Source organism: Lissotriton vulgaris, chromosome 3_1, assembly GCF_964263255.1.
Source record: "Lissotriton vulgaris chromosome 3_1, aLisVul1.2, whole genome shotgun sequence".
NCBI classification, from domain to species: Eukaryota; Metazoa; Chordata; class Amphibia; order Caudata; family Salamandridae; genus Lissotriton; species Lissotriton vulgaris.
The window spans coordinates 1,638,425,769-1,638,439,974 of NC_141689.1; the positions used below are offsets into that span (position 1 = coordinate 1,638,425,769).

A 14,206-nucleotide genomic window follows, 5' to 3' on the forward strand; every position below is an offset into this window, starting at 1 on the left:
GTGATGCTGAGGCTCTGTTTAACTTTAACCGGGGTTAAGGCTACACACATGTCGTGTCCCTCTAGAAGGGTGGAATGCTATCCCCGTCGCCAGAATTGGCGAGGGGATAGTATTCCAATTCGTATGACACCTTACTCGACATGTTTTGATAAAGCCAAACCAAAGATAGCATTTAACCGCGAGGATTATAATGCACTTAAGAGTATATGGTATGGCAATATCCCCGAACAGCTTAGGGAGTGGTTCCCGACAGCTGCAGACAGGCTCGGCTCATGCTAGAGCACCATCTCACATATTTCCAAGCACTCTGCCTCCAGGATTGATGAGGCCTTCCATAGGAGTGGCTGATAGGAACATATGTGTCCAGTTTAGGGTTAGGCACAGACATACTGTACCTAAGTAAGAGGTGATTACACCAACTTACCCCAGCTGAGTGATCAGCCAGTTGTGTCAAGTATGGAGGCCAGGCCAGGGGTGGCACAATACATGCTGCAGCCCCTGGTAGGCCTTGGATACACCTATGCCCTGGGCACCTATGGTGCACTGATACAGGGGCTCACAAGGTGAACCAGTTCCAATGATGCACCTAAAGTGCATTGGCAGTAATTTAGAGAGAGAACAGCAGGCTGTGGGTCTGATTAGCAGGCCCACAGCCACATTAAGTCAGAAACCAGTGAAGCAAAAAGCAAAAATTTGGGGTGACCATAGGTTAGCAGACCCTACTCTCCTACAGACACTGACTGAAGAAGAATTGCAAGGGCATCTATGGCTTGAACGCTTTGGATTATTCTAGGACAGATCTATGGATTTCCTATTATAATGTTGTTGGTTCTGTTCCCCGCCATGTGCAACAGGATGCTTATTATACAACCGATCCTTTATTCTTTAATATAAAATTAACCTTCTGTGATCCTGGGCCGGGGGGGTTGCACTCAGTTAGCATTATGGACTCGCAGCATTGTGAAGTATTACTTAACCACTCCGTACTTTTTATTGACATTGTTGCTTTCCAGTTTGTTCTGTGGTCAGCCTCTGGGTTGTAGGCCCGTATTTGTATGCAACCATCTACACAAATAAAGGTTTTCAAAAATTAAAAAAAAAAGGGTTGCATCAATATACCACCATTCTTGCCCTCTCCTACCCCTTATATTTGCAGGTTTTTAAAAGGGCAGGATGTTGGTTTTCATCCATGAGCTAGTTTGAGTTGGTGCTTAAACTATCCAAGGTACATCATTTATGTGCAATAGACACCTCGTTTAGTATGGATTATATGACTTGCCACTGTTACTTTTTCAGCACTTAAAGATTATGGCACTGCCACATGACAATTTCACTAATAAATTGTCAAGAAGTTGTCACTAACATCACAAAGGCTCTAAGTTACATACAACCTGTAAGAATAAAAATGTGAACAGTTTTTCTTATTAATCGCACTAGTATATTCTACATTATTAAAACAGTCAGATTTTTACCTGGTCAATACTTTCTTTCCTTAGTTCACTTTCATTAAATTCATTAAAGATTCTGAGGCACTCTTCCATTGGGTCATCTGAATCAGAAAGGTCGATATCCTGTTCGGAATTGTCTGATACTTCTGAAGATGAATCCACCACAATTACTTCACTTTCTTTAACCATAATCTTGCCATGCTCGGACTTCATGACCTCTTGTGCATTTGAATTTTTGGTGAAAGTGGATTGGCTCGATGGAACAACAATGCCACTTGAAATCATGCTCCCTGATGCGTTACCCTTGTGTGCTTGAAGGAGAGAGGCCAAATCAGGACTGGTAGAGTCCTGCACCAACAATGCGCTCTCTTTAACATCATACTGAAAATCTGATGTTGAAACGTCTCCACTGTGTATAGTGTGCTCATGATTTATTTCTTTATACTGAGGAAGAGCTTTGGATAACTGACAAAAGCTTTCATTCTTTGATTCTTCTTTCTTGAATTCTTCTTTTTCTATTGTAGTTAATACAACAAGCTCATCTGCTTGTGTTCTATCTAGCAGTACAGAAGATTTATCATCATGATTTTTTCCCTTTAAAACATGAGGTGGATCCAGATGCTGGTCAAGCTGCTTGTTCACCAATATACACTGGTTCCTGTCGCCAATGTCCACAGAAACAGGAGCCACTTTGGCCTCCTCAATCTTAACATATTCATCTGTGTTCTTTGAGCCGTTTTCTTCACTGGAGTTAACAAACCCATTCATTTCCACAGGTCCCGGTAAACGGTTCTTCTTCATAACGCGAGGTTTTTTTAAGACGGGTTGTAAAGGAGGCTCATCAATAACTAGCTCATCATCATCGTCCGATACCTGGAGAGTAATTTCAAGTTTTATAGGTGATGCAACTTTTAAAGTATTATTCGTATTATTTTTCATGCTTTCACCAATCAATGCTTTCGAACGCTTTGATCTTGCTGCACCATTTTTAGACACCTTTGCTTTAGAGGAACATAGAAGGCCTGCAGAATAATTTAACAAGGGGTCATATTCAAGATCAGTAGCTGGACACCGACGGTCGACAACATACTTCTTATTGCCCAGTGAACTGTATGTTTTGCCCAGTTTTTTGGTGACAGGAGTCTCTTTTTCCTCACCTTTGACAGAGGTAGGCTCCTCTTCTGATGAGCAAGTGGTCTCATTTTCATTCACATCAATTACTGATGCAGACACAATAGTCTCAGGCGATTTGGGCTCTTTCTTGTATAGGGACAGTTTCATTTGTTCTTCTTCCACTTCAGTTTTGACATCTTCAATTGCTTTTTTTATTCTTTCTAGCTCTTGAAAATTATTCCCCAATTCTGTGGATGAGAAAGTATTATTAAATAATATAGCCATGCTAATATAGTTGCAAATATGCATCCATAAATATAAAAACAGCAAATGTATGTTATGTCCAGAGCGCGACAGACCGACAGAGCGAGAGCCAGAGCGTGACAGACAGAGCCAGAGCGCGACAGACAGACAGAGCGAGAGCGCGACAGACAGACAGAGCGAGAGCCAGAGCGCGACAGACAGACAGAGCGAGAGCCAGAGCGCGACAGACAGACAGAGCGAGAGCCAGAGCGCGACAGACAGACAGAGCCAGAGCGCGACAGACAGACAGACAGAGCCAGAGCGCGACAGACGGGGCGAGAGCCAGAGCGCGACAGACAGACAGAGGGCGAGAGCCAGAGCGCGACAGACAGACAGAGAGCCAGAGCGCGCCAGACAGACAGAGGGCGAGAGCACGCCAGACAGACAGAGGGCGAGAGCGAGAGCGCGACAGACAGACAAGAGGGCGAGAGCCAGAGCGCGACAGACAGAGGGCGAGAGCCAGAGCGCGACAGACAGAGGGCGAGAGCCAGAGCGCGACAGACAGAGGGCGAGAGCCAGAGCGCGACAGACAGAGGGCGAGAGCCAGAGCGCGACAGACAGAGGGCGAGAGCCAGAGGGCGAGAGCCAGAGCGCGACAGACAGAGGGCGAGAGCCAGAGCGCGACAGACAGAGGGCGAGAGCCAGAGCGCGACAGACAGAGGGCGAGAGCCAGAGCGCGACAGACAGAAGGCGAGAGCCAGAGCGCGACAGACAGAGGGCGAGAGCCAGAGCGCGACAGACAGAGGGCGAGAGCCAGAGCGCGACAGACAGAGGGCGAGAGCCAGAGCGCGACAGACAGAGGGCGAGAGCCAGAGCGCGCCAGACAGAGGGCGAGAGCCAGAGCGCGCCAGACAGAGGGCGAGAGCCAGAGCGCGCCAGACAGAGGGCGAGAGCCAGAGCGCGCCAGACAGAGGGCGAGAGCCAGAGCGCGACAGACAGAGGGCGAGAGCCAGAGCGCGACAGACAGAGGGCGAGAGCCAGAGCGCGACAGACAGAGGGCGAGAGCCAGAGCGCGACAGACAGAGGGCGAGAGCCAGAGCGCGCCAGACAGAGGGCGAGAGCCAGAGCGCGACAGACAGAGGGCGAGAGCCAGAGCGCGACAGACAGAGGGCGAGAGCCAGAGCGCGACAGACAGAGGGCGAGAGCCAGAGCGCGACAGACAGAGGGCGAGAGCCAGAGCGCGACAGACAGAGGGCGAGAGCGGGCCAGACAGACAGAGGGCGAGAGCGGGCCAGACAGACAGAGGGCGAGAGCGGGCCAGACAGACAGAGGGCGAGAGCGGGCCAGACAGACAGAGGGCGAGAGCGGGCCAGACAGACAGAGGGCGAGAGCGGGCCAGACAGACAGAGGGCGAGAGCGGGCCAGACAGACAGAGGGCGAGAGCGGGCCAGACAGAGGGCGAGAGCAGGCCAGACAGACAGTGGGCGAAAGCGGGCCAGACAGACAGAGGGCGAGAGCGCGCCAGACAGACAGAGGGCGAGAGCGCGCCAGACAGACAGAGGGCGAGAGCGCGCCAGACAGACAGAGGGCGAGAGCGCGCCAGACAGACAGAGGGCGAGAGCGCGCCAGACAGACAGAGGGCGAGAGCGCGCCAGACAGACAGAGGGCGAGAGCGCGCCAGACAGACAGAGGGCGAGAGCGCGCCAGACAGACAGAGGGCGAGAGCGCGCCAGACAGACAGAGGGCGAGAGCGCGCCAGACAGACAGAGGGCGAGAGCCAGAGCGCGACAGAGACAGAGGGCGAGAGCCAGAGCGCAACAGAGACAGACAGAGGGCGAGAGCCAGAGCGCAACAGAGACAGACAGAGGGCGAGAGCCAGAACGCGACAGACAGACAGAGGGCGAGAGCCAGAGCGCAACAGACAGACAGAGGGCGAGAGCCAGAGCGCGACAGACAGACAGAGGGCGAGAGCCAGAGGGCACCAGACAGAGGGAGAGAGCCAGAGCCAGAGCGCGACAGACAGGCAGAGAGCCAGAGCCAGAGCGCGACAGACAGACAAGAGGGCGAGAGCCAAAGCGCGACAGAGAGCCAGAGCGTGACAGACAGACAAGAGGGCGGGAGCCAAAGCGCGACAGACAGACAGACAGAGCCAGAGCGCGACAGACAGACCGACAGAGGGCAAGAGCCAGAGCGCGACAATCAGACAGACAGAGGGCAAGAGCCAGAGCGCGACAATCAGACAGACAGAGGGCAAGAGCCAGAGCGCACCAGACAGAGGGAGAGAACCAGAGCGCGACAGACAGAGGGAGAGAGCCAGAGCCAGAGTGCGACAGACAGACAAGAGGGCGGGAGCCAAAGCGCGACAGACAGACAGAGCCAGAGCGCGACAGACAGACAGAGGGCAAGAGCCAGAGCGCGACAGACAGACAGAGGGCAAGAGCCAGAGCGCGACAGACAGACAGACAGAGGGCGAGAGCCAGAGCGCGACAGACAGAGGGCGACAGACAGAGCGCGACAGACAGAGCGCGACAGACAGAGCGCGACAGACAGAGCGCGACAGACAGAGCGCGACAGACAGAGCGCGACAGACAGAGCGCGACAGACAGAGGGCGAGAGCCAGAGGGCACCAGACAGAGGGAGAGAGCCAGAGCGCGACAGACAGGCAGAGAGCCAGAGCCAGAGCGCGACAGACAGGCAGAGGGCGAGAGCGGGCCAGACAGACAGAGGGCGAGAGCGGGCCAGACAGACAGAGGGCGAGAGCGGGCCAGACAGACAGAGGGCGAGAGCGGGCCAGACAGACAGAGGGCGAGAGCGGGCCAGACAGACAGAGGGCGAGAGCGGGCCAGACAGACAGAGGGCGAGAGCGGGCCAGACAGACAGAGGGCGAGAGCGGGCCAGACAGACAGAGGGCGAGAGCGGGCCAGACAGACAGAGGGCGAGAGCGGGCCAGACAGACAGAGGGCGAGAGCGGGCCAGACAGACAGAGGGCGAGAGCGGGCCAGACAGACAGAGGGCGAGAGCGGGCCAGACAGACAGAGGGCGAGAGCCAGAGCGCGACAGACAGACAGAGGGCGAGAGCCAGAGCGCGACAGACAGACAGAGGGCGAGAGCCAGAACGCGACAGACAGACAGAGGGCGAGAGCCAGAGCGCGACAGACAGACAGAGGGCGAGAGCCAGAGCGCGACAGACAGACAGATAGAGGGCGAGAGCCAGAGCGCGACAGACAGACAGATAGAGGGCGAGAGCCAGAGCGCGACAGACAGAGGGCGAGAGCCAGAGGGCACCAGACAGAGGGAGAGAGCCAGAGCGCGCCAGACAGAGAGAGCCAGAGCCAGAGCGCGACTGACAGGCAGAGAGCCAGAGCCAGAGCGCGACTGACAGGCAGAGAGCCAGAGCCAGAGCGCGACAGACAGGCAGAGAGCCAGAGCCAGAGCGCGACAGACAGGCAGAGAGCCAGAGCCAGAGCGCGACAGACAGGCAGAGAGCCAGAGCCAGAGCGCGACAGACAGGCAGAGAGCCAGAGCCAGAGCGCGACAGAGAGCCAGAGCGCGACAGACAGACAAGAGGGCGGGAGCCACAGCGCGACAGACAGACAGACAGAGCCAGAGCGCGACAGACAGACCGACAGAGGGCAAGAGCCAGAGCGCGACAGTCAGACAGACAGAGGGCGAGAGCCAGAGCGCACCAGACAGAGGGAGAGAGCCAGAGCGCGACAGACAGGCAGAGAGCCAGAGCCAGAGCGCGACAGACAGACAAGAGGGCGGGAGCCAAAGCGCGACTGACCGACAGACAGAGCCAGAGCGCGACAGACAGAGCGCGAGAGCCGGAGCGCGACAGACAGAGCGCGACAGACAGAGCGCGACAGACAGACAGATAGAGGGCGAGAGCCAGAGGGCACCAGACAGAGGGAGAGAGCCAGAGCGCGAACGACAGGCAGAGAGCCAGAGCCAGAGCATGACAGACAGACAAGAGGGCGGGAGCCAAAGCGCGACAGACAGACAGAGCCAGAGCACGACAGACAGAGCGCGAGAGGCAGAGCGCGACAGACAGAGCGCGAGAGGCAGAGTGTGACAGACAGACAGATAGAGGGCGAGAGCCAGAGGGCACCAGACAGAGGGAGAGAGCCAGAGCGCGACAGACAGACAGAGAGCCAGAGCCAGAGCCAGAGCGCGACAGACAGGCAGAGAGCCAGAGATAGAGCGCGACAGACAGGCAGAGAGCCAGAGCCAGAGCGCGACAGACAGGCAGAGAGCCAGAGCCAGAGCGCGACAGACAGACAAGAGGGCGAGAGCCAAAGCGCGACAGAGAGCCAGAGCGCGACAGACAGATAAGAGGGCAGGAGCCAAAGCGCGACAGACAGACAGACAGAGCCAGAGCGCGACAGACAGACAGAGGGCAAGAGCCAGAGCGCGACAGTCAGACAGAGGGCGAGAGCCAGAGCGCGACAGACAGGCAGAGAGCCAGAGCGCGACAGACAGACAAGAGGGCGGGAGCCAGAGCGCGACAGACAGACAAGAGGGCGGGAGCCAAAGCGCGACAGACAGACAAGAGGGCGGGAGCCAAAGCGCGACAGACAGACAGACAGAGGGCAAGAGCCAGAGCGCGACAGACAGACAGACAGAGGGCAAGAGCCAGAGCGCGACAGTCAGACAGACAGAGGGAGAGAGCCAGAGCGCGACAGACAGACAAGAGGGCGGGAGCCAAAGCGCGACAGACAGACAGACAGAGCCAGAGCGCGACAGACAGACAGACAGAGGGCGGGAGCCAAAGCGCGACAGACAGACAGACAGAGCGCGACAGACAGAGCGCGAGAGCCAGAGCGCGACAGACAGAGCGCGACAGACAGAGCGCGAGAGGCAGAGTGTGACAGACAGAGCGCGAGAGGCAGAGCGTGACAGACAGACAGATAGAGGGCGAGAGCCAGAGGGCACCAGACAGAGGGAGAGAGCCAGAGCGTGACAGACAGACAGAGGGCGAGAGCCAGAGTGCGACAGACAGACAGACAGAGGGCAAGAGCCAGAGCGCGACAGTCAGACAGACAAGAGGGAGAGAGCCAGAGCGCGACAGACAGACAAGAGGGCGGGAGCCAAAGCGCGACAGACAGACAGAGCCAGAGCGCGACAGACAGAGCGCGAGAGGCAGAGCGCGACAGACAGAGAGCGAGAGGCAGAGCGCGACAGACAGAGAGCGAGAGGCAGAGCGCGACAGACAGAGAGCGAGAGGCAGAGCGCGACAGACAGAGAGCGAGAGGCAGAGCGCGACAGACAGAGAGCGAGAGGCAGAGCGCGACAGACAGAGCGAGAGGCAGAGCGCGACAGACAGAGCGAGAGGCAGAGCGCGACAGACAGAGCGAGAGGCAGAGCGCGACAGACAGAGAGCGAGAGGCAGAGCGCGACAGAGAGCGAGAGGCAGAGCGCGACAGACAGAGAGCGAGAGGCAGAGCGCGACAGACAGAGAGCGAGAGGCAGAGCGCGACAGACAGAGAGCGAGAGGCAGAGCGCGACAGACAGAGAGCGAGAGGCAGAGCGCGACAGACCGAGAGCGAGAGGCAGAGCGCGACAGACAGAGAGCGAGAGGCAGAGCGCGACAGACGGAGAGCAAGAGGCAGAGCGCGACAGACAGAGAGCGAGAGGCAGAGCGCGACAGACAGAGAGCGAGAGGCAGAGCGCGACAGACAGAGAGCGAGAGGCAGAGCGCGACAGACAGAGAGCGAGAGGCAGAGCGCGACAGACAGAGAGCGAGAGGCAGAGCGCGACAGACAGAGCGAGAGGCAGAGCGCGACAGACAGAGCGAGAGGCAGAGCGCGACAGACAGAGCGAGAGGCAGAGCGCGACAGACAGAGCGAGAGGCAGAGCGCGACAGACAGAGAGCGAGAGGCAGAGCGCGACAGAGAGCGAGAGGCAGAGCGCGACAGACAGAGAGCGAGAGGCAGAGCGCGACAGACAGAGAGCGAGAGGCAGAGCGCGACAGACAGAGAGCGAGAGGCAGAGCGCGACAGACAGAGAGCGAGAGGCAGAGCGCGACAGACCGAGAGCGAGAGGCAGAGCGCGACAGACAGAGAGCGAGAGGCAGAGCGCGACAGACGGAGAGCAAGAGGCAGAGCGCGACAGACAGAGAGCGAGAGGCAGAGCGCGACAGACAGAGAGCGAGAGGCAGAGCGCGACAGACAGAGAGCGAGAGGCAGAGCGCGACAGACAGAGAGCGAGAGGCAGAGCGCGACAGACAGAGAGCGAGAGGCAGAGCGCGACAGACAGAGCGAGAGGCAGAGCGCGACAGACAGAGCGAGAGGCAGAGCGCGACAGACAGAGCGAGAGGCAGAGCGCGACAGACAGAGCGAGAGGCAGAGCGCGACAGACAGAGAGCGAGAGGCAGAGCGCGACAGACAAAGAGCAAGAGGCAGAGCGCGACAGACAGAGAGCGAGAGGCAGAGCGCGACAGACAGAGAGCGAGAGGCAGAGCGCGACAGACAGAGAGCGAGAGGCAGAGCGCGACAGACAGAGAGCGAGAGGCAGAGCGCGACAGACAGAGCGAGAGGCAGAGCGCGACAGACAGAGCGAGAGGCAGAGCGCGACAGACAAGAGAGCGAGAGGCAGAGCGCGACAGACAGAGAGCGAGAGGCAGAGCGCGACAGACAGAGAGCTAGAGGCAGAGCGCGACAGACAGACAGATAGAGGGCGAGAGCCAGAGCGCGACAGACAGACAGATTGAGGGCGAGAGTCAGAGGGCACCAGACAGAGCGCGAGAGCCAGAGTGCGACAGACAGAGCGCGAGAGGCAGAGCGCGACAGAGCGCGAGAGGCAGAGCGCGACAGACAGAGCGCGAGGCAGAGCGAGACAGACAGAGCGCGAGAGGCAGAGCGAGACAGACAGAGCGCGAGAGGCAGAGCGCGAGAGGCAGAGCGCGAGAGGCAGACAGAGCGCGAGAGGCAGAGCGCGACAGAGAGCCAGAGCGCGACAGACCAACAGAGGGCGAGAGCCAGAGCGCGACAGACAGACAGACAGAGGGCGAGAGCCAGAGCGCGACAGACAGACAGACAGAGGGCGAGAGCCAGAGCGCGACAGACAGACAAGAGGGCGGGAGCCAAAGCGCGACAGACAGACAGACAGAGCCAGAGCGCGACAGACAGACAGCGGGCAAGAGCCAGAGCGCGACAGACAGACAGAGGGCAAGAGCCAGAGCGCGACAGACAGACAGAGGGCAAGAGCCAGAGCGCGACAGACAGACAGAGGGCAAGAGCCAGAGCGCGACAGACAGACATAGGGCAAGAGCCAGAGCGCGACAGACAGACAGACAGAGGGCGAGAGCCAGAGCGCGACAGACAGAGGGCGAGAGCCAGAGCACACCAGACAGAGGGAGAGAGCCAGAGCGCGACAGACAGGCAGAGAGCCAGAGCCAGAGCGCGACAGACAAGAGGGCGGGAGCCAAAGCGCGACAGACAGACAAGAGGGCGGGAGCCAAAGCGCGACAGACAGACAAGAGGGCGGGAGCCAAAGCGCGACAGACAGACAAGAGGGCGGGAGCCAAAGCGCGACAGACAGACAAGAGGGCGGGAGCCAAAGCGCGACAGACAGACAAGAGGGCGGGAGCCAAAGCGCGACAGACAGACAAGAGGGCGGGAGCGCGACAGACAGAGCGCGAGAGCCAGAGCGCGACAGAGAGCGCGAGAGCCAGAGCGCGACAGAGAGCGCGAGAGGCAGAGCGCGATAGACAGAGAGCGAGAGGCAGAGTGCGACAGACAGAGAGCCAGAGCGCGACAGACAGGCAGAGAGCCAGAGCGCGACAGACAGGCAGAGAGCCAGAGCGCGACAGACAGGCAGAGAGCCAGAGCGCGACAGACAGGCAGAGAGCCAGAGCGCGACAGACAGGCAGAGAGCCAGAGCGCGACAGACAGGCAGAGAGCCAGAGCGCGACAGACAGGCAGAGAGCCAGAGCGCGACAGACAGGCAGAGAGCCAGAGCGCGACAGACAGACAAGAGGGCGGGAGCCAAAGCGCGACAGACAGACAGAGCCAGAGCGCGAGAGCCAGAGCGCGAGAGCCAGAGCGCGACAGACAGAGCACGAGAGGCAGAGCGCGAGAGGCAGAGCGCGAGAGGCAGAGCGCGAGAGGCAGAGCGCGAGAGGCAGAGCGCGAGAGGCAGAGCGCGAGAGGCAGAGCGCGAGAGGCAGAGCGCGACAGACAGACAGAGGGCGAGAGCCAGAGGGCACCAGACAGAGGGAGAGAGCCAGAGCGCGACAGACAGAGAGCCAGAGCCAGAGCGCGACAGACAGACAAGAGGGCGAGAGCCAAAGCGCGACAGAGAGCCAGAGCGCGACAGACAGACAAGAGGGCGGGAGCCAAAGCGCGACAGACAGACAAGAGGGCGGGAGCCAAAGCGCGACAGACAGACAGACAGAGGGCAAGAGCCAGAGCGCGACAGACAGACCGACAGAGGGCAAGAGCCAGAGCGCGACAGACAGACCGACAGAGGGCAAGAGCCAGAGCGCGACAGACAGACCGACAGAGGGCAAGAGCCAGAGCGCGACAGACAGACCGACAGAGGGCAAGAGCCAGAGCGCGACAGACAGACCGACAGAGGGCAAGAGCCAGAGCGCGACAGACAGACCGACAGAGGGCAAGAGCCAGAGCGCGACAGACAGACCGACAGAGGGCAAGAGCCAGAGCGCGAGAGCCAGAGCGCGAGAGCCAGAGCGCGACAGACAGAGCGCGACAGACAGAGCGCGACAGACAGAGCGCGACAGACAGAGCGCGACAGACAGAGCGCGACAGACAGAGCGCGACAGACAGAGCGCGACAGACAGAGCGCGACAGACAGAGCGCGACAGACAGAGCGCGACAGACAGAGCGCGACAGACAGACAGAGGGCGAGAGCCAGAGGGCACCAGACAGAGCGCGACAGACAGAGCGCGAGAGCCAGAGCGCGACAGACAGAGCGCGACAGACGCGCGAGAGCCAGAGCTCGACAGACAGAGCGCGACAGACGCGCGAGAGCCAAAGCTCGACAGACAGAGCGCGAGAGGCAGAGCGCGAGAGGCAGAGAGCGAGAGGCAGAGAGCGAGAGGCAGAGAGCGAGAGGCAGAGAGCGAGAGGCAGAGAGCGAGAGGCAGAGAGCGAGAGGCAGAGAGCGAGAGGCAGAGAGCGAGAGGCAGAGCGCGACAGACAGAGAGCGACAGACAGAGAGCGAGAGGCAGAGCGCCACAGACAGAGAGCGAGAGGCAGAGCGCCACAGACAGAGAGCGAGAGGCAGAGCGCCACAGACAGAGAGCGAGAGGCAGAGCGCCACAGACAGAGAGCGAGAGGCAGAGCGCCACAGACAGAGAGCGAGAGGCAGAGCGCCACAGACAGAGAGCGAGAGGCAGAGCGCCACAGACAGAGAGCGAGAGGCAGAGCGCCACAGACAGAGAGCGAGAGGCAGAGCGCCACAGACAGAGAGCGAGAGGCAGAGCGCCACAGACAGAGAGCGAGAGGCAGAGCGCCACAGACAGAGAGCGAGAGGCAGAGCGCCACAGACAGAGAGCGAGAGGCAGAGCGCCACAGACAGAGAGCGAGAGGCAGAGCGCCACAGACAGAGAGCGAGAGGCAGAGCGCCACAGACAGAGAGCGAGAGGCAGAGCGCCACAGACAGAGAGCGAGAGGCAGAGCGCCACAGACAGAGAGCGAGAGGCAGAGCGCCACAGACAGAGAGCGAGAGGCAGAGCGCCACAGACAGAGAGCGAGAGGCAGAGCGCCACAGACAGAGAGCGAGAGGCAGAGCGCCACAGACAGAGAGCGAGAGGCAGAGCGCCACAGACAGAGAGCGAGAGGCAGAGCGCCACAGACAGAGAGCGAGAGGCAGAGCGCCACAGACAGAGAGCGAGAGGCAGAGCGCCACAGACAGAGAGCGAGAGGCAGAGCGCCACAGACAGAGAGCGAGGCAGAGCGCGACAGACAGAGCGAGAGGCAGAGCGCGACAGACAGAGTGAGAGGCAGAGCGCGACAGACAGAGTGAGAGGCAGAGCGCGACAGACAGAGTGAGAGGCAAAGCGCGACAGACAGAGTGAGAGGCAGAGCGCGACAGACAGACAGAAGGCGATAGCCAGAGCTCGACAGACAAACAGAAGGAGATAGCCAGTGCGTGCCAGACAGACAGGCGAGAGCCAGAGCGCATCAATTGTGGGAATGGACACTGGTATCTACAATAACCATTGGTTATACTTTGACAACCCTCATAGACGCGGATTTATTCGGATGTAAACTGTGCGGTATATCTTTTCGTCCGCCCCTTGTCAAGCGTCAGGGCATAGTCATTGGGTTGCCAAATATCGTGCTATATGCCTGCCTCACCCGAGGCAACCTCAAGTTAGTGTAGAAGTGTCCAGAGATGGGGGACAGCTCTCAGGAAGTAGTGGGTAGAAAAAAAGTTTAAAAATCGGTGACTCCCCGAAAATAAGATGTATTAAAGAAAAAAGGGGTGAGTACCGGTAGTTAAAAAATAGGTTATATTAAGTAATCGAGTTACTGGATTACCATATTACTCTTAAGGACAAGTCGACATGTTTCAGCTCACCTAGGGCCAGAAGGTCTACGGAGCTTTCGTCAGGACAAAAACAAATGACCGGACATAAAAAAAGGGTTGGAAAGTACTCACACAACTTGTGTAGTTTTCATGGATTAGTACGAAGATCTCATATTGAGATTCCTGTAATATGAGGACAAAAGATAGTACAGATGAACGTTTACATGAAATAATGGCATAAAGCACGCTTACGCAGCTTAGGGCTTCAAGCTAGGAGGGAAGAACATTAGTTTTTCAAGTAGAGTGCACCTAATTACGGGCACTATTGGGGGACGGGAGTTTAGAAGAGTAGAACGGTAGGAGGTTCAGTTCACTGAAGTTAAGGACAATTGTAAAAGTAGTTCGGCAGTGCGCAGTGAACTAATGTTCTTCCCTCCTAGCTTGAAGCCCTAAGCTGCGTAAGCGTGCTTTATGCCATTATTTCATGTAAACGTTCATCTGTACTATCTTTTGTCCTCATATTACAGGAATCTCAATATGAGACCTTCATACTAATCCATGAAAACTACACAAGTTCTGTGAGTACTTTCCAACCCTTTTTTTATGTCCTGTCATTTGTTTTTGTCCTGACGAAAGCTCCGTAGACCTTCTGGCCCTAGGTGAGCTGAAACAGGTCGACTTGTCCTTAAGAGTAATATGGTAATCCAGTAACTCGATTACTTAATATAACCTATTTTTTAACTACCGGTACTCACCCCTTTTTTCTTTAATAAATCTTATTTTCGGGGAGTCACCGATTTTTTAACTTTTTTTTCTACCCACTACCTCCTGAGAACTGTCCCCTATCTCTGGACACTTCTACACTAACTTGAGGTTGCCTCGGGTGAGGCAGGCATATAGCACGATAT

General features: G+C 57.9%; 1 protein-coding gene across 1 annotated transcript in view; it reads right to left on the bottom strand.

Annotated features, from left to right (window-relative positions):
- LOC147728286 (uncharacterized) overlaps nucleotides 1–14,206 on the bottom strand; it is a 1,395,946-nt gene that overhangs the window by 1,344,097 nt on the left and 37,643 nt on the right. Inside the window, exon 2 of the mRNA XM_086963769.1 lies at nucleotides 1,473–2,809. Within this exon, the coding sequence (XP_086819895.1) occupies nucleotides 1,473–2,809 (1,337 nt within the window). The remainder of the gene's footprint in view (nucleotides 1–1,472; nucleotides 2,810–14,206) is intronic.